The sequence below is a fragment of the Pleurodeles waltl genome, chromosome 8 (assembly GCF_031143425.1).
Source record: "Pleurodeles waltl isolate 20211129_DDA chromosome 8, aPleWal1.hap1.20221129, whole genome shotgun sequence".
In the NCBI taxonomy this organism is placed as follows: Eukaryota; Metazoa; Chordata; class Amphibia; order Caudata; family Salamandridae; genus Pleurodeles; species Pleurodeles waltl.
In genome coordinates, this window is record NC_090447.1 from 1,520,996,029 (window position 1) to 1,521,023,811 (window position 27,783).

Below are 27,783 nucleotides of genomic sequence, written 5' to 3' on the forward strand. Positions count from 1 at the left end.
CTATTGCATTGCAAATGCTTGTTTATTCTGGCCTCTCATTTGTCCAAAACATAACTATACTTACTTCCACAGTTTTTTTTCTGCTATTGGTCAAGGCATAACATTTTGCTCCTGCTTCCAGCAGAACATTGCAACCAGTTCTCCCGGTGGTTATTTTATTTTGTTTGGACTACTGCATTTGACTTTATCTTGGTCTTTCAATCAAACGTCGAGATAGAATCCAGCTACAGAATAGTGCAGTTAGGCTTTTGCTAGGAATTCCTCTTCATCATGCTATTTTTCATCAGCTTTATGCCTTAGATGGACTACAGATACAGAATTATTTTATCTTTAAGGCATTCTGGGGGTGATTCTGACCTCGGCGGTAAAATGCCCTTACCGCCGGTCAGAAGACCGCCATAACACCGCCGCGGGCGCGGTAAACCGCCACGGTCATTCTGACCCGCAACTGGCAAACCGCCAAAAACCCGACCTCCACAGAAGTCCGCCACACCAAAGGTCAGCGAAAAAATGGCGATGACCAAACCTCCACCGTCACGCCAACAGAAATACGCCCATGCCATTCCGACCCACAAATCCCTGCAGCGGTCTTTCAACCGCGGTATTCCATTGGCGGTACACACCGCCGCGGTCAAAATACACACACATATACAAAACACAGCCACATTGGACAATTTGAAATACACACACCCGATACACATACAAACAACACTCCCACACACCCAATACAATATAAAACACACACCCACATCACCCACAAACCCTTACAACCAGAAATACTGAGAGAAGGCGCAATACACAGAGAGAGAGCACAGGGAACGCAAACCACAACACACAGGAACCCAAATCCATCACCCACAATACATCTACGCACAAAACACCACACACCAACACTCACATCACCACAAACACCACCCCACACCTCACCCACACCACCCCATGGCACCCCAAAGACACCCCAGGTTCTCAGACCAAGAACTCAGGGTCATGGTGGAGGAAATAATATAGGGTAGAGCCCCAGCTCTTCGGCACACAGGTGCAGCACACCACAATAGCCAGGAAGGCGGAGCTATGGCAAAGGATCGTCGACAGGGTCAACGCTGTGGGACAGCATCCCAGAAATCGGGAAGACATCCGAAAGCGCTGGAACGACCTACGGGGGAAGGTGCGCTCGATGGTCTCAAGACACAACATCGCTGTGCAGAAGACTGGCGGCGGACCCCCACCCACTCCACCCGATTTCACAGCATGGGAGCAAGAGGTCTTCAACATCCTGCATCCTGACGGCCTCGCTGGAGTACCCGGAGGAATGGACTCTGGTAAGTCGACTCTCCGCCGCGGACGTGACCGCCATTTTCTATCTGATTAATCACTCGAGACCTGATCATCCACAGGAGAGGACCTATACTGCAAGTGCTGCTGTGACCTCGGTCTGGAAGAGACAATGGCTGCAGCGACTGGGGAAAGGGCCCCTGCCTTCACTTCTGAAGAGTTGGAGAAACTAGTGGATGGGGTCCTCCCCCAGTATGCGCTACTCTACGGTCCTCCAGACCAACAGGTAAGTACACAGGGTGCACGTTGAATGGGCAATGCCTGTGTTGAGTCGGGTGTATATAAGATGTTTGGGGTGGGGAGAGAATGACGAGTGCAAGGCACGACAGATGAGTGCAAGTGCCACATGGCAAGGTTGGGGAGGGGGGGGCCAATCACATCTAACATGCAGAAAAATGATGATATTTCCTTTCCCACCCTGTACATGTCAAATAGGTCAGCGCCCATCAGAAAGTCGACATTTGGCGTGCCATCGCCAAGGAAGTCCGGACCCTGAGGGTCTACAACAGACGGGGCACCCACTGCCGCAAGAGGTGGGAGGACATCCGCCGCGGGACCAGGAAGACCGCCGAGTCACTGCTGGGGATGGCCTCCCGACCTAGGAGGGGTGCCAGTCGTACCTGACCCCCCTGATGTCCCGGATCCTGGCGGTGGCTTACCCTGATTTGGATGGGCGCGTGAGGACATCACAGCAGACACAAGGGGGTGAGTACCAGCACATTTAGCTATTTTTACGCGCAGTGGAGGTGCCTGGGTGGGGGAGGAGGGCTGTGGGTGACATTAGGCCAGGGCGCTTTCTGTAGGCTAGTCCCCTCCTTTAGGCATGGCCCTGTGCCCCCGCCCCCCACCTCTGTAGGGTGACAAGTACAGCTATCCATGGTCCTGCATCACCCATGTGCACATTTGTTGTCCCTAGACCTGTAGGCCTAGTCACAAGTACTGAGTAGTGTACCCCGATAGCGCGGCTTAGTGCATGAGGCTCCTGTATCTGTCCTCTCCGACAACGGTGTTGACAATGCATGCACTCAACCTGTTTTTATTTCTCCCCCCACCCTTTTTCTTTATCTACTTTTGCATTTGTGCATTAGCATCATCAGGCGGAGGAGATTTGGCACCGGAGCACGAGGGAGCTACAAGTCACAAGGCCCCGGTGGGCCATGGCACAGACACCGAGGCCACACCAGTGATACGGAGGGCGAGGGGAGCTTCACAACGGGGACCCGTGGTGATACCAGCGACACCGACACGTCCTCGGATGGGAGCTCCCTAGCGGGGGTGGCAACATCCGTGCCCCCCGCCTCTACAGGTACAGCCGCCACCCAGCGCACCAGCTCCGCCCTCCCAGCAGCCCCTCAGCCTACGCTCCGTGCCCGCTCACCCAAGAAGGCGGGCATCTCCTTCGCCCAAGGCACCTCAGGCCCTGCCCCTGTTACCCCTGCTGCCCTCAGTGAGGAGGCCATTGACCTCCTACAGACCATCATTGTTGGGCAGTCTACCCTTTTGAATGCCATCCAGGGGGTAGAGAGGGAGGTGCATCATAGCAATGCATACCTGGAGGGCATTCATTCGGGTCAGGCTGCCCATCAACGATCGTTCAATTCTCTGGCCTCAGCACTGACGGCAGCCATTGTCCCTGTCTCCAGCCTCCCTCTTCTAACTGCCTCCACTCTGTCTCTGTCTCCTGTTCCTCTGCCTATCCCATCCACACCATCAGACCAGCCTGCACACACCTCAACACCCAAGGGCAGCTCACCCAGACATAAGCACCACAGATCACACAAACAGTCACCCAAGCAACACCCAGCTGCAGACATGCCAACAGTCACTACCTCCTCTGTGTCCCCCACCTCCTCGTCTCCCTCCTCCCTCCCTGTGACGTCTCCACTCACACCTGCATGCACACCACCAACAGCCAGTACTTCCATCACCAGCACACCCTCCAGTACAGTCCGCACACGTGCAGTCACCACCCCCACTGGCATTTACACGTCCCCTGTGTCCTCTCCCACTGTGTCTGTCACCCCCTCTTCCAAGACACATAAACGCAGGCAGCCACCCACCCAACAGCCAACCACCTCACGACAGCCTACAGCCCATGCACCTTCACCCAAAGACAGCACACCTGACTCTCCTACAACCACCTCCTCTTCCTCCGCTCCCATAACCACTACACCTACCCTTTACCTTGGTCCAAAAAAAGTTTACCTCTCCAATCTTAACCCTCACCTGCCCCCCCCCCCCCTCCATCTTCTAAGAGTCCCAAGAGCCCCTCAGCCACCACCAGCCCGGCTTTAAGTGTCACCGTAGTGCATGGATTTTGGAGTCCACCCTTTGCGAGCAGTGATACATCGGTCAGCAGCAAGGGGACAGCCAGCCCCCCCCGTGGAAAGAGGACCCGTAAAGTAAGGGGCCGCCGCGAGAAGGCTGACACGGCTGCCCCCAAGGACCAGAGTTCTGCCACTTCACCTGCCACAACATCCAGGGGAGGCAAGGCCCAGAGAGCCACATCGAAGGAGGGCAAGGGCTGCAGGGCGGAGAAGTCAGCCAGCAGGAGTGCGGAGCAGGAGGGCCCCACAAGCCGCATCCCGGGTGTGAGGTGTGACACCCAAGGGCCCAGGACACCGTCACCGAAGGGTCCAGCAAGTGCACGGTCGGAGGGCGACTGAGCAGGGAGTCCTGGCGAGGTCTGACTCCCTTGAATTGCTGGACAGGCACCGCTGAAGAGGGGCCCCGCCGTGCTGGAAGGCACCGCTGAACAGGGCCCCGCCGTGCTGGAAGGCACCGCTGAACAGGGCCCCGCCGTGCTGGAAGGCACCGCTGAACAGGGCCCCGCCGTGCTGGAAGGCACCGCTGAACAGGGCCCCGCCGTCCAGAAAGGCACCGCTGAACAGGGCCCCGCCGTCCAGAAAGGCACCGCTGAAGAGGGCCCCGCCGTCCAGAAAGGCACCGCTGAAGAGGGCCCCGCCGTCCAGAAAGGCACCGCTGAAGAGGGCCCCGCCGTCCAGAAAGGCACCGCTGAACAGGGCCCGCCGTGCTGGAAGGCACCGCTGAACAGGGCCCCGCCGTGCTGGAAGGCACCGCTGAACAGGGCCCCGCCGTGCTGGAAGGCACCGCTGAACAGGGCCCCGCCGTGCTGGAAGGCACCGCTGAACAGGGCCCCGCCGTGCTGGAAGGCACCGCTGAACAGGGCCCCGCCGTGCTGGAAGGCACCGCTGAACAGGGCCCCGCCGTGCTGGAAGGCACCGCTGAACAGGGCCCCGCCGTGCTGGAAGGCACCGCTGAACAGGGCCCCGCCGTGCTGGAAGGCACCGCTGAACAGGGCCCCGCCGTCCAGAAAGGCAACGCTGAACAGGGCCCCGCCGTCCAGAAAGGCAACGCTGAACAGGGCCCCGCCGTCCAGAAAGGCAACGCTGAACAGGGCCCCGCCGTCCAGAAAGGCAACGCTGAACAGGGCCCCACCGTGCTGGAAGGCACCGCTGAACAAGGCACCGCTGAACAGGGCCCCGCCGTGCTGGAAGGCACCGCTGAACAGGGCCCCGCCGTGCTGGAAGGCACCGCTGAACAGGGCCCCGCCGTGCTGGAAGGCACCGCTGAACAGGGCCCCGCCGTGCTGGAAGGCACCGCTGAACAGGGCCCCGCCGTGCTGGAAGGCACCGCTGAACAGGGCCCCGCCGTGCTGGAAGGCACCGCTGAACAGGGCCCCGCCGTGCTGGAAGGCACCGCTGAACAGGGCCCCGCCGTGCTGGAAGGCACCGCTGAACAGGGCCCCGCCGTGCTGGAAGGCACCGCTGAACAGGGCCCCGCCGTCCAGAAAGGCAACGCTGAACAGGGCCCCGCCGTCCAGAAAGGCAACGCTGAACAGGGCCCCGCCGTCCAGAAAGGCAACGCTGAACAGGGCCCCGCCGTCCAGAAAGGCAACGCTGAACAGGGCCCCGCCGTCCAGAAAGGCAACGCTGAACAGGGCCCCACCGTGCTGGAAGGCACCGCTGAACAGGGCCCCGCTGAACAGGGCCCCGCCGTCTCAAGCACCGCTCCGCTGGGCCCCGCTGTCTCAAGCACCGCTCCGCTGGGCCCTTCATCTCAAGCACCGCTCCGCTGGGCCCTTCATCTCAAGCACCGCTCCGCTGGGCCCTTCATCTCAAGCACCGCTCCGCTGGGCACCGCCGTCTCAAGCACCGCTCCGCTGGGCACCGCCGTCTCAAGCACCGCTCCGCTGGGCACCGCCGTCTCAAGCACCGGTCCGCTGGGCCCTTCATCTCAAGCACCGCTCCGCTGGGCCCCGCCGTCTCAAGCACCGCTCCGCTGGGCCCCGCCGTCTCAAGCACCGCTCCGCTGGGCCCCGCCGTCTCAAGCACCGCTCCGCTGGGCCCTTCATCTCAAGCACCGCTCCGCTGGGCCCTTCATCTCAAGCACCGCTCCGCTGGGCCCTTCATCTCAAGCACCGCTCCGCTGGGCACCGCCGTCTCAAGCACCGCTCCGCTGGGCACCGCCGTCTCAAGCACCGCTCCGCTGGGCCCTTCCTGTCATGCACCGCTCCGCTGGGCCCTTCATCTCAAGCACCGCTCCGCTGGGCACCGCCGTCTCAAGCACCGCTCCGTTGGGCACCGCCGTCTCAAGCACCGCTCCGCTGGGCCCTTCCTGTCATGCACCGCTCCGCTGGGCCCTTCCTGTCATGCACCGCTCGGCTGGGCACCGCCGTCTCAAGCACCGCTCCGCTGGGCCCTTCCTGTCATGCACCGCTCCGCTGGGCCCTTCCTGTCATGCACCGCTCCGCTGGGCCCTTCATCTCAAGCACCGCTCCACTGGGCCCCTCATCTCAAGCACCGCTCCGCTGGGCACCGCCGTCTCAAGCATCGCTGGCCCAATGACAGTGCCGGTTCTGTGTCGAGCTACTGTTCACGCTGCACTCGGGCCACCCTGCCTCCTCCATTGCCTGTGGAGACTGTTATCCACTTGAGAGACTGTGGCTTTGCACTCCCCAGGATGGCACAGTGGGCAATCCACCCACTGTAGAGACTTGAGACTGTGGCTTTGCACTCCCCAGGATGGCACAGTGGGCAGGCCACCCACTGTAGAGACTTGAGAGACTGTGGCTTTGCACTCCCCAGGATGGCACAGTGGGCATGGTGGCCCCTTCGTGGATCTGGCGTCGTGGACTCATGTGGCTGTGGTGCCCCCCCCTTCCCTTCCCCCTGAGGTGCCTGTAGTTTTATCATCTGATGCCCCTGCAGTGTTCTCTCCAACGGACTCAGGTCTCCTGTGTGGGCTTTGCCCTTGTGTTGATACACTTTGGCCCACGGACAGTTGTAATTTCAGTGACTGTGCAGGACTTATTGCCTCAGGTTATCGGTTACGAAATATTTTTACTTGTATTATTATTATTCTTTTTGCTATTTTACCATGACTTCAATGAACCTATTTTATACATAAATTTAGTTTCTGAATGTAATTCTATCTTTTCATTATTCCGGGTGGTTTGGGTGGTGTCACTGTGACTTGTTGCTCTGCATTGGTGTGTAGATAGTTGGGGGGTGGGTGTATTGCGTATGTGTGTGCCCGTAACCCTTCCTCCTCCCCCCTCCCCTGTGTCGTAGGTGCAGTACTCACCGTTGTCTTCTGCGCCGGAGTTCGTACTCGTGGTAGATGAGCAGGTAGACGAGAGCAGGTAGGATGTTCAATTCGGGTTCCATGCTGTCCTCCGTCCTCGTGGAGTGCGTAGAGGTGAGCGTTTTCCCGTTCGTAGTCTGTTTCCGCCGTGTTTTTATCGGCGGTGCTCCCGCCCCGGAAAAGGTGGCGGATTGGTGAGTTATGATAGTGTGGGCGGTACATTTTCTGCCGCCTGCCTGTTGGCGGTGACCGCCGCGCTGTTTGTGCCGCCGTGGCGGTCGGAGTGTTATAGGGGCGGTCTGTGTTGGCGGTTCCCGCCAGGGTCAGAATTAATTTTTTTTTACCGCCTGCCTGTTGGCGGGTTGGCCGCCGCTTTATCACCGACCGCCAGGGTTGGAATGACCCCCTCTGTATTGTCCATAAAGCTCATGCAGATTTGGGCCCCAAAATTATTTGTTCCTCTATTCTGCCATGTCGCCTCAGTTGCACTCTAAATTCCAGTTCGATCAGTTTGGATGCTGTTCCATGAATCAAAATATTACATGTAGAGGTTCATCCTCCTATCTCTGAGCAAAGCTTTGAGAGACTTACCGCATGCCATTAAACTGAAATCAAATACTCTCTCTTTTTAAACCAAAATAAGACTTGGTTGTTTGACTTGACCATTGCCAGCCTTACTGTTCCATTTTAGTACCCAGGGTACCCTAGTGGTATAAGGAAGCACAGACACAAATGCAAAATAACATCCACAGTCAACCTTCTTTGTAACAGAAGGAAATAGAGATTTCCAGTGGATTACTGCAGCAAGTAACTGTTGTAAATAATTGAAGCAGAACATTTACATCTATTGTATATTAGGACATCAAACATTTGTAACAGCTTAAGAAAAGGAAGTTAGAGAATATTATGCCATCACACATAAGGCAGAAAGTCAAAAGAGGTTCTCTGATGCATTATGACATCTCACATTCAAACACTGTAAATGGAGGAACAAAGGAGATACCATTCATTATTCTAAAACGTGGACTGGGTGAAGCCATTCACTATGACGTCACACAGTCAGATATAACAACAACCTAGAAGACAGATGCTGCAGTGCAGTACGACATCATAAAATCGAACATTCTTACTGGTATCCACTAATCTATGGAGATGATATCCCACGTGCAAACATTCCGACAGAAGACAGCATGGGAGGTATGCTGCATTAAAGGATACAACCTACATTCCATATTGTAACAAATGATGATGTGGGAAGACACCGCGACTGTGAAATCACACAGTTAAAGGGATTGTGATACGACAGTTGTGTGGATATTAGGATGTCACAGAACCATTCTATCCGTATATCAGCATATACCGTGTACCACTCAACTGGCTGGCCCTGACCCCAGTCTCTTGGCTCACTGGGTTTCCTGCATAGCTCCCTTTATAGGGCCCTCCACCAGGCCTTTTTGTTCTTTTGAGAGTCTTGGAAAGTTCACCGGACACAATACTGGGTGTATGTTCTGACCCCTGAGTGGTCTAGTGTATAGGCGTTTATAGAATGATAGAAAGACTCCGTTAATACGTTCTTGCGTGTTTACCAAAATCCATTATTATCCCTGACTGCCTTGATGGTCGTGGGTGCCGTGTCTTGCTTCAGTAGCAAGCAAACACCCAGCCCGCCGTGTCCTCTTCTCTGTGGAGTAGTTGGCTAAACTCAGTACTTTGCTGTTACTCTTTCTCTGCTACCTTTCTGATTATCCATTTTTTTCTCAAATTGTTTGCTGCCCATTTGGCCGCCATTTCCTTAAGTTACAGTACTTGCTGTCTATTCAATCAATCAATCGTGGTTCTCGTATAGCGCAGCTAATCACCTGTGAGGGTCTCGCTGGGGGGGAAGAATGGGTTCAGTCGAAGAGCCAAGTCTTGAGGTTCTTCTTGAATTGAGGTAGTGAGGGCGATTATCCGAGGTGTACCGGAAGAGCGTTCCAGTTTCTTGCAGCGCGGTAAGAGAAGGATCTTCCCCCAGCTGAGTTCTTGCGTATCCTAGGGTAGTGGCGAGGGCCAATTGGGCAGATCAGAGGGGTCTGGTGGGCGTGTGGAAGGTCAGACTGTGGTCGAGGAATACAGGTCCGATGTTCCGAAGGGCCTTGTATGCGTGCATGAGGAGCTTGAAGGTGATTCCTTTTGCTGATTGGGAGCCAGTGAAGGTCCCTTAGGTGACCGGAGATGTGGCTGCGGCAAAAGAAGTCCAAGATGATTCTGGCTGAAGTGTTATTGATTCTCTGCAGTTTCTTTTGGATTGTTTGGGTGGAGCCAGCTCTCTTTAAGTTGAAAATTGCTGTATACAACCTTTTTTTCTGGAACATATATTTTGTGTGATCACAACACAACAAAAGTTTCAGAGCATTCCATTCCATGCCCCTTGTTCTCGCAGTATTTGCATTCTGCTCAAAGTTCATTCCTGTATTTCCTATCCAAATACTGCATTTTGTAGGGCCTACAACACCAACAAAAGCAGTTTCAAAAAAGTAATAGCCATCCAATGTCTCTAGCAAGTGTATTACACCTAAGAGTACTACATCTAAACGGTGAATGATCTGATTCACCAAGATTATCCAATTCAACGCTGTGTGACAACTGTCGGCCGAACCCCTCCAGCCAGTTAGTAGTACCTCACCAGCACTCAACAGAAGAGGTGATTTGTGGCAGCCGTGCACATGACATTCTGATTTCTCAGGGAAATCGTGGTGGAACAGATCTTGTCTTTTTCTCTGAGTTACATTTGTCTCACACTCTGCCTGTGAATGTTGCTTTTAATATATGTTGGGCATAGAAGTGATCTACCAGTGCATAGTCTCCTCTGCTGGTGATGTAGTTAATTTTGTTTTTGTTAACAGTGTTTTTACCACCCGCCTTGCTGTTTCTAAGTCACACACACAGCTGCAGAGAAAATATAGCTCTGATGAACTTTCAAGGCCCTTGCCACTGCTTTGGGTTCATTCTTGGCATAGTCCTTCCACCCCACATACCAGATCGCTTATGATCTCTGTCCACACATTGGGCACCACAAGCAGTCACCTCAATGACAAATCCAGTCAGGAGGCGAGGAGCAGCACCTGGCACAACCAACTGTACCCAAGGTCATCTACTCATCTTATGGTGGCCGCTTTTGTGCACTGTCTCCCCTCAAACTCTGGGACTGAACTGGCTGCTGCACAGTGACACACACACACAACTGCAAAAAGCAGCATGTGATCCCAGAGATGACCTCATTCCAATGCCAAACATCAACGCAAAATGGGAACATGGAAAATGTAACTATCACAAAATCGTTACTGATGTATTAGTGATTGAATACCTGAAGCATACATGATAACAGACCTGATTCAGACAGGATACTCACGATGTTCTAAGCTGAAAATGGCTTTATTTTTCAAAATCTCCTTCTTTGGTATGCATGCTGAAAAGTGCTGATCAAAAGAAGTCAGTGCCTAAAGGGAGCCAAATGAAAGCCCTGTTCTCTATACCATGAGTACTTGCAAACATTTTCCCAGGGGCCACAAAGTATGGTCTGTGGGGTGCGCCCAAGGACATTGTTAATCCAGCAGGGTGGGAGTGGTGCTTTTGGGGATGACTAAAGTGGGTGTAGCGTAAGCAAAGCATGTACATGGTGTGGTTAGTGAATCATGGAGTTATTTGGAGGGTTTCCTTCAGAACTGCTCTCTGAATGAAGCTCCTAGTCTCTAGAAGAGTCACAGATTTGGCAATACTGTGTTATACGGTATTTGAATCGCTATCCCTCTAACGTACCTTGGGCTTAGCCTTCTCTACTTGCTATCACTACCTAGGGAAACTGGAATGAAATAGAATGGCACAATGTGAAACATGAAAACCTAAGACCAATCACGGCTTCTCTGCTTGATCAAATTGTGTGATCCTAGGGAATTATTTTATTCCACTTTGACTCCCTTTTCTTCATTATCACATGTAAGAGCACCTTGAAATATATGTGTTCACGATATGCACTGTAAAAAACCTTCTTTTGTGTTTGATTTAGTAAACTATAATGTTGCCCTTTTATATTAACAACCCAGGCCACCCAGAGGGCTCGACGTGACAACTGACTTGCCTCTTAGTTCACTATTGGCAATGCTGTCAAGGTGGTAGGTGGCATGAACGTTTTCTGTTCATTTTTTTAAACTATCATTTAAAAAAAATACTTCTCAATGCACTGATATAATCCTATGTACGAAGGTCAAACACTTCTGAATGTCCATAAAATAAACGTTTTTGAATTTTGATTCAGTTATCATTTGCCTGTTTATTTATCATCTTTCTGAAGCTTGCTGCTCTCTTGTGTAAACAGCAGCCCAGAGCTGTTGTTCACTATAGGGTCCCATGTGAAAGTCAGAGCTGTCTTTAGGCAGACCTAAACACAAAACTAAAATCAGCATAACAGTAGACATCTACACTGTGGCAACTCCACTAATCAACTGGCAAGAGTTAAACAATTTGGAGAGAAAGCATTTTAGCCCCAGTGCTTAAAAAGGAAACTGAAGCTGGCCACTAGCCAGTTGTTCAGTTGCTTCAATTGATTCACATTAATGAAGCCAAAATATTATTGATTGATTAATTTGCAGAATTAGGTGGGTGAGAACAAACTACTGCCATTCTTCTAAACTGATTTGGGGAAATCCTTTTGAGTTATCGACATTGCAAGGCAAGTTAAAAATAATGGAGCCTTATATTAATATTTAGCTTCAGTTGATTTAAGGACAACATACATCTAAATATATAATAAACCTTATTTGGAGAAATAAGCACAATAAGAAGTTGACAGCATTTACTTGAAAACACCTCCTGAGGGAGTCACACTTTCTCCAATTTAAGTAAACATGTTAACAGATAAGTTAGTTTTAAATCTTCTTTTATTTACTTTTCGATCAATTCTTTTTGTAAACTATTTTTATTGAGGTTTTCAATACATTTCGTAAAAAACACTATAACAAATAAGGTCAGTGTTATTACATCCTTGGATATTAAATATGATGCAGCCGAGTTGTGCTAAAACCAACTCCACAGGTAAACTACAAAAAGCAGGTGGATTCCTAGTATGAAATTTGTGAACTTACAATCTGCCCACACTGTTGGAAACTGGCATGTCACAGGGGTCTGAGGACCAGGACCACCTGCCGACAGTGGTGGATTTCCACCTGCGTAAGAAAAAAAAATCCCCAAAACACTCACCCAGACCTTTTTGTATGCACACCACCACTATATTGCCAATCAGCTGGCAGTTTTGATGAAGAGCTGGATGCATTTGGGTAGGTGGGGATGTTATATATCCTGAACTGCAATATTCATACGCTACAAATTGTGTCTTGCAAAGAGCCTTGGATCTGCTGTTCTCATTGAGAGCAAGTTAACAGTAATTTTCTCTATTAAGAAGCAGAAGGTGTACTACAACATGGTGGGTTGGAAATAATAAACTGGAATTAGTGGATCATTATAGTGACCTTGGTCTTAAATTCAACAAGTGCAGTTGCTGTAAAGAGTTGCTCTGTAAATTCTAGTACGAGTGGGGCAGTGATACTCTCACCTGTACGTGGAGTCCCAGGCAGTTATCCTTGGTTGGAAAACACATCAGTATCCACTCAGTAGCCGCTCAAGTTCACATCCAGTCAAGATATTACAACAGAAGTTCTGCTTTGCCACTAGCAAACCTGGACATCAAACTTCCGTCTCAAACTGAACCCAACCAAGACGGTGATCTTTGCAATGAAAACAAACCCAATGTCCAGGAAAGGCACAACAAAATTAATTTACACACCACAATATGTCAACACCACCCTTCAAAACCACCCTTGACTTCAAGACACATCGTACACAAGACAAACCCTGCCTGGCATCAGCAGTACTTGTTCCAAAGACTTTACTCACTGAAGACATTTTCCGACTGGCTGTTCAGTCGCTGGTCGTGCCTCACATTGACAAAGGTATAAAACCAATGTCACTCACCTGCAGAATGCTCTCCTTAGAAAGGCAAGACTCAAAGGGGTCTGGGAATTCGACACACTAAGGGGGTCATTACAACATTGGCGGTAAAAGCCGCTTACCGCCGTGCAGAAGACCGCCAATACACCGCCGCGGCCGTGGAATTCCGCCACAGCTATTATGACCCACATTTCGGAATCCGCCAAAATTCAGACACCCACACAAGTCCGCCACACCAGAGGTCCATGTTAAACTGGCGAAAACAAATCCTCCACCTCCACGCCAACAGAAACACGCCCATGCTATTACGACCCACGAATCCACGCGGCGGTCTTTCAACCGTGGTATTCCATTGGCGGTACACACCGCAGTGCTCAAAATACACACACATCTCCAAAACACCACCACATTGGACAATTCCAAATACACACACCTGATACACATACAAACAACACTCCCACACACCCAACACAATATAAAACACACACCCACATCACCCACAAACCCCTACGACCAAAAATTAGTCACGAAGGCCAGAGAGACAGCACAGAATAGACAATCCCACCACACAGAGGCACACAACACCATCACCCACACAACATCCACGCACAAATCACCACACCACTACACATCACCACTCACATCAACACTCACACCGCCCCACACATCACTCAAACCGCCCCACACATCACACACACCACCCCATGTCACGTCAAAGACACCCCCGCTTTTCCGAGGAGGAGCTCCGGGTCATGGTGGAGGAAATCCTACGGGTAGAGCCACAGCTATTTGGCTCACAGGTGCAGCACACATCCATAGTCAGGAAGATGGAGCTATGGCGCAGAATAGTCGACAGGGTCAATGCTGTGGGACAGCATCCAAGAAATCGTGAGGACATCAGGAAGAGGTGGAACGACCTACGGGGGAAGGTGCGTTCAACGGTCTCCAGGCACAACATCGCGGTTCAGCGGACTGGCGGCGGACCCCCACCTCCTCCCCCACAACTAACAACATGGGAGGAGCAAGTCTTGACCATCATGCATCCTGAGGGCCTCGGAGGAGTCGGTGGAGGAATGGACACTTGTAAGTCAAATCTCAACTATCAGATCCCCCTACCTGCATGCTATCACACACCCCCACCCTCACCCCCTTCCCTATCACTCCAAATCCTCACTAATATACTAACAACACAAACCACACATCCCAACAACAAGCCCTGCATGACACAACTAAGCATGGACACCCATCACGAAAGGATGGCCACAGCACATACCCATAACAACCCCCTAACCATCATCACACAAGCACCCACACAGGAATGCTTGCACTGGGGTACACGCACACCCACCCATTGCACACCATGACACACACACATGCAATAATCATGCTCTTATGCCCCTGCAGGATCACGAAGGACCGTCACCACACCGGAGGGTCCAGGCAACTCCACTCCACTCACAGAAGAGGCCCACAGTGACGATAGCAGCTCTGCCCTACTGGAGCCTGATGACCAGCCCGGACCATCGTGGGCCTCGGGACAGTTGGTTCCCCTTGCACAGGCACAGCCCAACACTGACCTTCCACCCTCTGGTAAGACCAGCACAGCACCCACCCAGCGGGCCCAAACCTCCGTACCCAGGACAGGTCAATCAGCTGTGTGTCCACCACTACAGGGAACCCAGGATAACCCACCACCCCAACAACAACAGGAACCTGGGGGCAGTGGTAGTGGGCACACGGTCCAGGGGATGGAGGCACAGGAACACAGGGGAACTGGGAGGGCTGCTGTGCGACAGGGGGCGGACAGGCCAAGGGAACCCACTCTCCACGAGGCCCTCTCCTCCATCATGGGAGCATACCACCACTCCCAGGAGACGATGGCGACGGTCCTGGTCAAGTTTCAGGAGACCCAGCGCCTGCAGGAGGAGCAGTATTTGGGGTTCAGGGAGGAGCTCAGGACCATCAGCTCCGCCTTGGGCACCATCGTAGGGGTGCTGAAGGACATACAGCAGACCATGAGGGACACCGTGGCACTCCAAGGGGCCCCTGACACTAGCATGGACGATGAACTGCCCACCACCTCCGCCGGCGCTAGTGGACAGGACGCCCCGCCACAGGACCACCACACCAGCACCCCACCCCATGCAGACGGACAACCACCATGCAAGGGGTCCCTGAGATCAAGGAACAGGACAGAGCAAGATGGCAAGACCCCCGCCAGGAAATGAGACCACCCTGATTGTCATCCCACTGTCCCACTTTGTTACCCTGTCCATACTGAAACTGCCCCAGCTCCACTTCCTATGCCCATATGGGCAGTGCACCTGTGAGACTAATAGACTGGATTACCAAATAATCCCATGAAATTACACACAGGATAGAGGAAGACGTGTGACAGTGAATGTAATGGTAAAAATGAAAATGTTCTCACCTGTGTCTCACTGGAAATATTGCTGTATGACTGACTCCCTGTTGTCGTTGTCTTCTTCCTCAGCTTCCTCCTCATCACTGTCCACAGGCTCCACAGCTGCCACAACACTGTCATCTGGACCTTCCTCCTGCAGAAAAGGCACCTGGCGTCGCAAAGCAAGATTGTGAAGCATCGAGCAGGCGATGATGATCTGGCACACCTTCTTCGGTGAGTAGAATAGGGAACCACCTGTCATATGGAGGCACCTGAACCTGGCCTTAAGGAGGCCGAAGGTGCGTTCGCTCACCCTTTTAGTCTGCTCATGGGCCTCATTGTAGCGTTCCTCTGCCCTGGTCCTGGGATTCCTCGCTGGGGTCAATAGCCAGGACAGGTTGGGGTAACCAGAGTCTCCTAATAGCCACACACGGTGCCTCTGGAGTTGACCCATCATATCAGGGATACTGCTATTCCGCAGGATGTAGGCGTCATGCACTGAGCCAGGGAACATAGCATTAACCTGGGAGATGTACTGGTCTGCCAAACATACCATCTGTACATTCATCGAATGATAACTCTTCCTGTTCCTGTACACCTGTTCACTCCTGTGGGGGGGGACCAGAGCTACATGGGTCCCATCAATAGCACCTATGATGTTGGGGATATGTCCAAGGGCATAGAAGTCACCTTTCACTGTAGCCAAATCTTCCACCTCAGGGAAAATGATGTATCTCCTTACGTGTTTCAGCAGGGCAGACAACACTCTGAACAGCACGTTGGAAAACATAGGCTTTGACATCCCTGATGCCATGGCCACTGTTGTCTGAAAAGAGCCACTTGCAAGGAAATGGAGCACTGACAGCACCTGCACGTCAGGGGGGGATTCCAGTGGGATGGCGGATTGGTGACATCAGGTCTGGCTCCAACTGGGTACATAGTTCCTGGATAGTGGCACGGTCAAACCTGTAGGTGACGATTAAATGTCGCTCCTCCATTGTCAACAGGTCCACCAGCGGTCCGTACACCGGAGGTTTCCACCATCTTCTCGAATGTCCCGGCTGACGGCGCCTAGGAAGGACAACAGCGACCACTGAGTCAATTTTGTTCCAGGTATGTACCCACAGTTACACAGAAGACGACACCAAACACAAAACCCTTCCTGTATGTGTGTTGAGTGTAGGCCTAGCTATGTGTGACGCAGAAGTAAATGAAGCCATGTGGGCCCCTGAAATGGCGGCTGTCTGACCTCTAAACTGGGACAATGGGATTGTGGGGTAACTGCGTTGCCGTTGCACACCGTTGCGGTAGGCGGTCGTAGACCGCGGCGCAATGCTGCATTGGTTAACATTGGACCCTATCGGTCCCAGGAGCCAATGAACAAGTGCGCCGGCGGTGATGATACGCACCGCCGCAGACGTCACCGCCATTTGTTCAATCACTAGATACCTGATCTTCAACAGGAGAGGACCTACACTGCTAGTGCTGCTGTGACCTCGGTCTGGAAGCGACGATGGCTGCTGCGTCGGGGGAAAGGGCCCCTGCCTTCACTGCTCAGGAGTTGGAGAAACTGGTAGACGGGATCCTCCCCCAGTACACGCTACTTTACAGTCCTCCAGACCAACAGGTTAGTACACAGGTAGCACGTTGTATGGGCTAGGCCTGGGTGGAGAGGGCTGGTTGCAAGAGGGAAGGGGGCAGAGTTCAGGGAACATGAATGCATGTGAATGGATGTGCCACATGGCTAGGGTAGGGAGGGGGGCCACTCACATCGACGGTGCAGTTGGTAATGACTTTGCTTCTTCCATTGTGCATGTCATGTAGGTCAGCGCCCACCAGAAGAAGGACATTTGGCGTGCCATCGCCAAGGACGTCCGGACCCTGGGGTCCACCAGAGACGGGCCACCCACTGCCGGAAAAGATGGGAGGACATTCGCCGCTGGAGCAAGAAGACGGCGGAGGCTCAGCTGGGGGTGGCCTCCCAACGTGGAAGGGGTGCCCGTCGCAACATGACCCCCCTGATGTTCCGGATCCTGGTGGTGGCCTACCCTGAGTTGGATGGGCGCTTGAGGGCACCACAGCAGACACAAGGGGGTGAGTACTCTCTCATTCTGCGGACTTTGCGCGCATTGGAGGGGTCTGGGTGGGGGAGGAGGCCTGTGGGTGTACCTAGGCCAGGCAGAAATACATAGGCTAGGCCCCTCCGTAATGCAGGCCATGTGGCACTCTACCCCACCGCAGTAGAGTGCCAAGTACAGGTATACATGCCCCTGTGGCATCCATGTGTGCAGCTGTCCACCATAGCCATGTAGGCCAGATCCCAGAAATTGCATCTGCAGAGGCCAGGAGCACGGCATAGTGCAGGGGGCTGCTGTGTCTGTATTGTCCGCCAACGGTAGCGGTATGCCATGCACTCAACCGGTCTTTCTTCTGTCTTCCCCTCCCCCACTTTTTGTGCTCTCCCTGTTCTTTTGTGCATCAGCATCATCAGGCGGAGGTACAGTGGCACCGGAGCACGAGGGAGCTGCATCCCACATGGCCATGGAGGGCCACACCACGGACTCAGAATGCACCAGTGGGACGGAGGGCGAGGGGAGCTTCACATCGGCCACCGGATCACCAACCAGCGACACAGACTCGTCCGCCGATGGGAGCTCCCTTATGGTGGCGGCACCATCTGTGCGCCCCACTTCTACAGGTACAGCCGCCACCTCCCCTACCAGCACCGCCCTCCCAGCAGCCCCTCAGCATTCGCCCTGTGCCCGCTCACCTAGGAGGGTGGGCATCACCTTTGCCCCAGGCACCTCAGGCCCTGCCCCTGTCACCCCTGCTGCCCTCAGTGAGGAGGCCATTGACCTCCTCAGGTCACTCACTGTTGGGCAGTCTACCATTGTGAATGCCATCCAGGGTGTAGAAAGGGAGTTGCAACATGGTAATGCATTCCTGGAGGGCATTCATTCTGGTCAGGCTGTCCTTCAGCAAACCCTGCAATCTCTGGCCTCAGCACTGATGGCAGCCATTGTCCCTGTGTCTAGCCTCCCCCCTCCAACCTCATCCACCCAGACCCAATCCCCTGTACCCCAGCCCATCCCAAGCACACCTACAGACCAGCATGCACACACATCAACACACAAGGGAAGCTCTGGCAAACATAGGCACCACACAACCCACAGGCACACACACAAGCATCACCCACATGCAGACACAGCAACATCCACTGCCTCCACTGTGTCCCCCTCGTCGTCTCCCTCCTCCCTCCCAGTCTCGTCTACACTCTCACCTGCATGCACTACATCTATAGGCACCAGGAGTCGCACCAGAACACCCGGCACCACACCCTGCTCACCTGCACTCACCACCTGCACTCCCATTTACACGTCCCCTGTGTCCTCTCCCAGTGTGTCTGTGACGCCCCCTCCTAAAGTACACAAACGTGGGCACCCACACACCCAACATCCATCCACCTCACGACAGCCTCCAGTACCTGCACCCAAAACACCTAAAGTGACACCTCCTACAACCACCTCCTCTTCCTCCACTCCCAGACCCCCTCCAGCTACCCATCCCAGTGTTCGTCCGAAACTGTCCCTCTGCAAAGTTGACCTTTTTGCCCCCACTCCCCCCTCCAATTCATCAGTCCCGTCGTAGCGCCTCAGCCAAAAAGCCTCCAGTACCAGTGGTGCGTGTTCAAGGTGTGTGGAGTGCACCGGCCACCAGGGCAGGCAGTGGGACCCGGAGCCAAGGCACTGGCAGTCCACCCCCTGTAAAGGCTCTGAAATTGGAAAGAGGCCGACGGGACCGTGTGAAGACTCCTGGAGGCAAAACAACTCACAGGGGTCCCAGGGGTATTGCAGAGTCAGCTGTGACTCCTCCAAAGGTGGGCAAGGGCCAGAGGAAGTCTGCACAGCCTGGTGTGAGCATCACGGTGGAGAAGGGCAGCATCCTTCCCGGCGGTCGGGACGCCACCGCCAGCACCTTCGTCACTGGTCCGGAGACCACCGCCAGAGTCATTGCCCAGGAGAGCCCAAGTATCATCACTGGTCAGGAGACCACCGCCGGAGTCAGTGCCCAGGAGGGCCCAAGTAGCGTCACTGGTCAGGAGACCACCGCCAGAGTCATTGCACAGGAGGGCACAACTATCGTCACTGGTCAGGAGACCACCACCGGAGTCAGTGCCCAGGAGGGCCCAAGTATCGTCACTGGTCAGGAGACCACTGCCACCGCCGGCGTCAGTGCCCAGGAGGGCCCCGGCTGCCACAGCCCCGCTGGGCAACGAGGGAACGTCATGCCACACACCAATGCCCAGTCCAGAGAACATCATGCCACACACCAATGCCCAGTCCAGAACCACCATGGCAAAGCACCACTGAACAGTCCAGAACCGCCATGGCAAAGCACCGCTGAACAGTCCAGAGACCGCCATGGCAAAGCACCGCTGAACAGTCCAGAGACCGCCATGGCAAAGCACCGCTGAACAGTCCAGAGACCGCCATGGCAAAGCACAGCTGAACCGTCCAGAACCGCCATGGCAAAGCACCGCTGAACAGGGCATGCACCGGTGAAGAAGGAAAAGACCGCCACATCAAGCATCGTTATCCCACTCCCCCTCCAGAACCAGTGGAGGCTGTTATCTACTTGAAAAACTGTGGCTTTGCACTCCCCAGGATGGAACAGTGGGCAACCCACCCACTGTAGAGACTTGAGAGACTGTGGCTTTGCACTCCCCACGATGGTACAGTGGGCAACCCACCCACTGTAGGGACTTGAGAGACTGTGGCTTTGCACTCCCCAGGATGGAATAGTGGGCAACCCACCCACTGTAGAGACTTGAGAGACTGTGACTTTGCACTCCCCAGGATGGAACAGTGGGCAACCCACCCACTGTAGAGACTTGAGAGACTGTGGCTTTGCACTCCCCAGGATGGTACAGTGGGCAAGCCACCCACTGTAGAGACTTGAGTGACTTTGGCTTTGCACTCCCCAGGATACATCAATGGGCATGGAGCCCCGTCGTGGATCTGGCATTGCACTAATCCGGCTGAGGTGCCCCCGCCTTCCCTTCCCCCTGAGGTGCCTGTAGTATTTCGATCTGATGCCACGGCAGTGTTCTCTCCGTTTGTGGACAGGTATCTTTTGTGGGCCACGCCAATGCATTTTTGGACTAGTGGTGCACGGACATTGATATGTGCATATCTGCACTACTTCTCGTAATGTATATACTTTTGAATGATTTTATAACATATCTGTATATTTTTGAGACATGTATATTGAAACATTACAATGTTTGAACTGATTTTGTTTTGTCTTTGCATTCTTCCGGGGGGGTTGTGGGTTGTTACTGTGATTTTTGTGAATGCATTGATGTGTGTGTTGTAATATGCGAGGGTGGTGGTGGGGGTGTTGCGTGTGTGTCCCCCTAACTTTTGCCCCCCCTCCCCTATGTCGTAGGTGCAGTACTCACTGTTGTCTTCGCCGGCGTTACTCTTCGTAGATGAGTAGGAATACAAGGGCCGGTAGGATTTGTAATTCCGGCTCCATGGAGTCCTCATTCCTCGTGGGATGTGTTCAGGTGAGCGTTTTCCCATTGCAGAAACTGTTTCCGCCGTGTTTTTATCCACGGTGAATCTGCCCCGGAAAAGGTGGCGGATTGGCGGGTTGTGATACTATGGGCGGTACATTGTCTTCCGCCTGTCTGTTGGCGGTGACCGCCGCGCTGCTTGTCTGTACCGCTGTGGCGGGCGGTGTGTTAAAGTGGCTGTCTTTGTTGGCGGTTTCCGCCAGGGTCATGATTCCCTTTTTTTGTCCGCCGGCCTGTTTGCGGTATTACCGCACCTTTAACACCGTCCGCCAGGGTTGTAATGACCCCCTAACTCCTATTCTCTGAGAACCACTCTAGCTCACTTCCCACCTTCAAGAAGTGCTACATCACTCAAAAAAAGTCAAACCCAGTGCCCTGTTATACTTAGTATCAAAGTTCAAAATGTCTGGAGGATGGGAGCGTGTTTAACTGCAGACCAAAATCGCCATGCTCTAGCAGAGACCTCACTTCGACAGTTCATTGATCACTTGCCATCCAACTGCTCCTTGCCGTTTCAAAATCTTGGGGGCAAGCGCTGGAATGATTAAAGCCCCACAGAAAGCTGCATCGAGTCAGGACTAAGGGCCAGATGTATCGGCCGTTTGCGAATGCAAAAAATGCCTTTTGCGATGTATGAAAGGCATTCGCAGTGCGAAAATAAGGAATCGCTAAAATAGTGATTTTTTGCGACTGAGACATGAATTTGCGTGTCGCAAATGGCGTATTGCAAATAGCAATATGAATTACAGAATCGCTAATTGTGAAACGCAAATTGCGACACAGATTATCGAATCGCATATAGCGATCAGCTAAATAGGGATGCAATTTGCGATACGCTGATTGCGACACGCAAAAAACGATCCGCAATGGGATGCATATTAAAAAAAAAAGCAAATTGCGATTATTTGCAGAATGGCCTTTTAGCACATGCAATTTACCAAGAACTGAAACCAGGTGGTAACCAGGTGCAACCTATATAAAGAGGCCCAGAATGCCTCGGCTGCTATTCCACAATGGCTGCACTCTACGTCACGGCGAGGAGAAGGAGGATCTTGGCAGGTTTGAGGAGAGGGAGGAGGAGACAGGAACGCATTTTTAGAGTGCGCATAACCCTTTTGACCAGACTGAGGAGGACATTTATGAGAAGTACAGGTTAAGCTCAGCGATGGTACTTGACCTGATAGCTGAGCTACAACCCATGCTGCAGCGCACAACACACAGGACTAATAGCATACCCACCCATGTGCAGGTAACATGCTCCCTGCACCTACTAGCCTCAGGGAGCTATCAAGGGGTCATAGCAGCAGCTCGGGGGGGTATCATAGAGTGCCCTCTCTAGATTTGTCAACGCATTTCTCAATGCCATGCTGAGCAGAATACAACTGTACATAAGATTCCCCAACACCCCACAGGCATTACAACAAACTAAAATTAATTTCTACCAGATAGCACAGTTCCTACATGTCCTAGGTCCCATCGATGGGACACATGTAGCAATCTGTCCACCATCAGCCAGCGAGTATGTGTATATCGCAACTCTAAAAACAATCATTCACTCAACATACAGGTGACATGCAATGCCTTCTACAGCATTACTGATCTCGTGGCCAGGTACCCAGGGAGCACACATGACTCCTACATCTTTCGCCACAGCGGGATACACACAAGACTGCTAGCTGGGGAGTTTGGTGAAGGATACCTACTAGGTAATTTGATCGTTTAGAATTATGCATTGATGTAAGTGTGACGTCAGATATCACAAGTACTAATTTTACTCTCTGTGCATTCAGGAGACAGTGCCTACGCTGTGCGCACCTATATGCTTACGCTCTACTTGAGCCCTGCAACTCCAGCAGAGAGGAAGTACAATGCTGCACATAGGGCAACCCGCAATGTGGTGGAGCGCACTTTTGGGCTGCTGAAGAGCCGCTTTAGGTGCATCCATAAGAGTGGAGGTGCACTACAGTACGGCCCAGAGACAACATGCAAAATTGTGGCCACATGTGCTATCTTGCACAACATAGCAACCACCAGGGGCATACAAGTGGAACTCACGGAGCCGGACTCAGATGAGGATGATGATCCCTTACCACCCCTTCAACCAGCAGACAGGACCAGTGCAGCAGAGGGCAGGCAAAGACATACTGACATCACACACAACCATTTTTTATGTAAGTAATGACAACGCCACTTCAATGAAATGTATTTCTGTAGTTAGCATCTTTATTACTTTGACTTCAGGTAACAAATGTGCCAATAGGACATAGCTATTTACTATAGGCAGACATGAACGATTAACAGTGTCACACTGTTGGTATCATAGTCTAACTGTATTGCTACATGTTTAGGTAGTCCCCTGTAGCCCTCTGCATCACTTACGTCCACGCCCTCCACTTGAGTGCTCAGTGCCCTCGCTGGCACCTCTTGTAGCAGCTTCACATGCAGTACTGTGTCTGGTACTGCGACGCCTCGGATCAATCACAGGGACTGTCAGACTGCTGAGGCTAGAGGACTCCTCACTATCCCCAACACCCATTTCGCTGGTTGTAGCACTGCGTGCTGTTTGCATTGCTTCCAGTACGTTGGTAATTTTCACCAATCCCTGTGCAACGTCCCGACTGCAATGTGCCATCTCCACCTGTGTGGCCACGGCACGCCGTGATATCAAGGCTGTTGAACTTGCAAGCCGATTGACGGATCTGCAGAAGCCATCAAACCTTCCCAAGAATTGGTGATGGCGTCTGCGTTGGCTGACGCGCTCCTGCCGTATCTCAGTGCAGAGTTCCCCAATGGCGTGTGTCAACTCCTTGGTGTTTTCAGCCGCTGTTTGCTGTCCCTCAATCGGGGTCGCCAACTGCTTGTGTAGTAACACCATTTTGGAATTGTGAGACACAAACTGTCTGTGCAGTGACTTCAATTGTTTGCATTGCAGGCGCTGCACCTTCAGCATGGAAGATTCAAAGCCGCCAAAGATTGATGGGCCCACTCCTTCATCTGTGCACTGTCTGCCTGCATTGTGGCGCCTCCTGAGGGGAGTTGACTGTCGCTGGCGCTGGGACTGCTGTCTTCCTGTGGGACTAGCCTCTGGTGGTGGTGTGGGTTTGTGTTCGGACATCTCATCTGAGTCCAGGTTATGCTCTGGCAGTGGTAACACCCTTGCCCTGTGTCTAGTAGGAACAATAATGTAGGACTCGCTGGTATTTGAGTCTGACTGTGGCTGTGTTTCTGCTTCCCCCACTTTTTCAGATCCTGCAGCAGCAGGGACCGGGTCATCTACAAGGACAATGTGCAGCATGTCAGTTCTAGCATTTTTCACAGATTTCCGCAGTGTTGCTTTAAATGTACAATTAAATTGTGTCACCATAAGTCGTTTGTGGTGTTTCTCTATGTGGCTGACCACTATCTTGCTACTTATGTTGTGTATTCACCTTAGGGTTGTGTACCACCACTTACATAAGGCATAGTTGTATAGTATGTAAGATGTGACATGGGCTACTTTTCACTGTGCATCAGGCTAATACCTATTTCCTAAGGGGCATTTGTACATGCACATATGGGGACACACATAATTACTGGCCTTACCTTTGCTGGTGTTGGGTGTCCCTGAGGTGTCAATGTCAGTAACGCCACTGAAAGCTTCTGGAAGCAATGTGTACTCCACCAGGTCTTCCATAGGGGTGGACGGTGTCTGGGTGGGTGGTCCGCCTCAGGTGCTCCTTGCCTCCTTTAGCCTGCTGGCCACCCTCTCTTTGGCACGGGACTGCAAGTTGTACCATTGCTTGCGTATCTCCTCAACAGAGCACTGAGCAACACCCACTGCACATATTTTCATCTGGATGGCAGACCAGAGTTTCAGCTTCTCACTCTCAGGTAATTGGAGTGAGTTTTTGCCAAATAGTCTATCATGGTTCCCAACAACCTTCTCAATGAGCACCTCCAATTCTTGCTCACTGAATTTGAGCTCCCTCGTTCTGTCTCCCTTCTCCTTCCCATTTCCAGCATTGGCCATGTTGCTGTTTGGTCTTGGCTTGCTCACAATGCTGGCTCCCTGGTGCTGGGCTATGTCTCTCTCCCTGCTCCTGTGTGTGTGGCTCCTGGAAACAGCATGGGCTGACTCACTTCCTGGTTGTGTTTCCGGTTTGCCATTTTCGTTATTTGCGATTTTCATTTACCGAATCGAATTTTTTTTAGCGATTCCGGATTTGCATCTCGCAAATTGCGTTTGCGAATTTTAAGAAATCGCTATTTGCGATTTTTAATTTTGACACATCGCTTTTTGCATTTCTTAAATTGTGATTTCTTAAAAATCGCAATTTGAGAATCACTAACTGGAATCTTGATACATCTGGCCCTAAGTCTTGAGTGGGCTCCTACTCAAAGCGAGCGCTGTGGCTAGGGAGGAAGCTCATGCTGCCCGATCACCTCTGGTACGAGTTCCTGAACAGGAGTTACATGCTTTGCGACTGGAGACACCCTATTATAGCTGTCTGATCATTCGCCTGGAGGCTTGTGCAGGCCACCTAAATGTGCTCTTCAAAGACTGCACTGTTCACAACATGTCAGCCGGGATGATGGGCTCACTGAAGGTGTGAGGTCTCTGCCCGTACTGCTATGGGGTTGTGGAGAACCTCCCAGGGCTCCCCGCTGGCTGGTGCTGACGATGTATGCCCCTACTGATAAGCCATGCGGAACCAACTACACATTAAGGGCCAGATGTATGAAAAGTTTTTGCACTCGCAAACGGTGCAAATCGCAAAAATTGGCCTTTTGAGAGTGCAAAAACATGGTCTGCGATGCACGAAAGGCATTCGCAGACCAAAAATAAGAAATCGCAATTTTTGCGATTTTTTGCGTTGCAACCTGGTTTAGCGAGTCGCATTTTGCGATTCGGTATTTCCAGTAGGAAATTGTGAGGCGCAAAATGCGATTCGCAAAATCCAAGTTGCAAATAGATGCATCCAAAAATCGCAAACTGTTATTTTTCGCAGAATGGCATTTTGCACATGCAAAATACCACTAAGTGAAACCAGGTGCATTTATGCAGTAGTGACGTCTGATGGCTCACTTACTCATTGTACCCTATGTTCCTTCCAGGAGACAGTGCATACGCATTGCGCACCTACATGATGACAGCCTACCTCAATCCCACAACACCAGCAGAACGGAGATACAATGCAGCACACAGGGCAACCCGCAACGTGGTGGGGCGCACATTTGGCCTGCTGGAGAGTCGCTTCCGTTACCTCCACAAAAGTGGAGGGGCACTACAGTACAGCCCAGAGACACCATGTAGAATAGTGGCTACCTGTGCAATCTTGCACAATATAGCTACAACCAGGGGCATACCTATAGAAATCAGTGACACTGAATTAGATGAGGATGACGATCCCATACCACCTCTACAGCCAGCAGACAGGACCAGTGCAGCAGAGGGAAGGCAAAGGCGTGCCGACATCACACACAACCATTTCAGACGTGAGTATGAATGACACAAATCCACTGACAACTGTACCTGTAGTGATATATATTTATTACCTTACGTCAGGAATTGTATGAATGAGAAATAAATGAAACACGTGATGTCACAAACGCAAATAACTAATGACCAGAGTCATGCACTATTGCCTCATAGTGACAACAGCAGTGTAATGGCGGCACAAGTCACTTTTTTCTCCCACGCACACCACTGGCACTTCTATTGTCACCTTCAGTGGCAGTGCTGTGCCTGGCACTGCGCCGTCTGGTGTCTGCTGCTGGTACGGCAACACTGCTGAGGCTTGAACTGTCCTCAGTGTCCCCCAAGGCTACCTCACTTGGAGAGGCAGATCTTTGTCCCATTATGTGTTCTATCACATTTGTGATGTGAACTAGTCCCTGGACAACCTCCCTGCTGCTATGTGCAGCCTCCACTTGCGCTGCCACTGCGCGACGGGCGATCAATGCAGTGGAATTAGCCATCCTGTTTGAGGACCTGCAGTATCTGCCAAACATTGTCTGGAATCTGTGCTCCTGTCTGCGCCGGCGAACCCTCTCCTGGCGCAGCTCCTGGCAGAGGTCACGGACAGCACTTGTTAGGTCCCTGGTGTCCTCTGAAGCCTGCACTTGTCCCTCATGCAGCTGTAAAATATTTTCATTGAGTGCGTACAGTTGCCGATGCAGGCCCATCATGTGTTGGTTGTGCACTCGCAGGTTCCGGTCTAAACTGATGATCCGCTTATTTTGCAGACGCTGCTGCTGCAACATAGCAGCTTCAAGGCCCCCGAATAAGGAGGGACCCTCACCTGCCTCATGATGTTGTGCCCGGGACTCTGTCGCAATCCTGCATGGTACTGGTGTTGGATGACCCCTGCCCTCCAGAATCTGGCTGCGCCTGTCTGGTGCGGACGGTGTGCTTGGCCCTTCCAAGTGCTCATCAGAGTCGCCGCTGAACTCTGGCAGTGGCAGTGCCCTGGGCCTGCGGCGGACAGTGGACATGTGGAGGGACCCACTGGTGTTTGTATCCGATGGCTGATGGGTGTCTGTCTCCCCTACACATGTAGATGGTGTGGCTGCTGGGCCTGGCCCACCTGCAACAACAATATGCAGCATGTCAGTTCTGTATGTTACATTATCTGTCAGAAAATGGCAATAAAGGTACAGGTACTGCTCTACACGGTGTTATGTGTGTTGTGTTACCTTGGGTGTCACTATACTTCATTACATTGTTGTGCTACTGTCTGTACTAGTTTGTGGACTGCCACTCCCATAATGCATTGTTGTGCTGCTTCTACGATGTGGACTGGACTACTTCACACACCGCTTCAAATTACATGCTAATTCCTAGGGGGCTTTTGTGCATACATATATAGGGTTCCTAAACATCATTGCACTTATCTTGGCT

General features: G+C 52.3%; 1 protein-coding gene across 8 annotated transcripts in view; it reads right to left on the reverse strand.

Annotated features, from left to right (window-relative positions):
• The window catches only part of LOC138248877 (gastrula zinc finger protein XlCGF57.1-like), a 79,286-nt gene that overhangs the window by 14,610 nt on the left and 36,893 nt on the right, over positions 1-27,783 (reverse strand). For 2 of the 8 annotated variants that reach the window (XM_069202853.1, XM_069202848.1), the window contains one exon: positions 26,417-27,469. The exons of 5 other annotated variants lie outside the window; for them this stretch is intronic. In XM_069202853.1, coding sequence (XP_069058954.1) covers positions 26,565-27,469 — 905 coding nt within the window. In that variant the 3' untranslated portion in view covers positions 26,417-26,564. Of the gene's footprint in view, positions 1-23,104; positions 24,177-26,416; positions 27,470-27,783 lie in introns of those variants that run through there. One more of the 8 variants, XM_069202849.1, reaches the window with a different exon arrangement.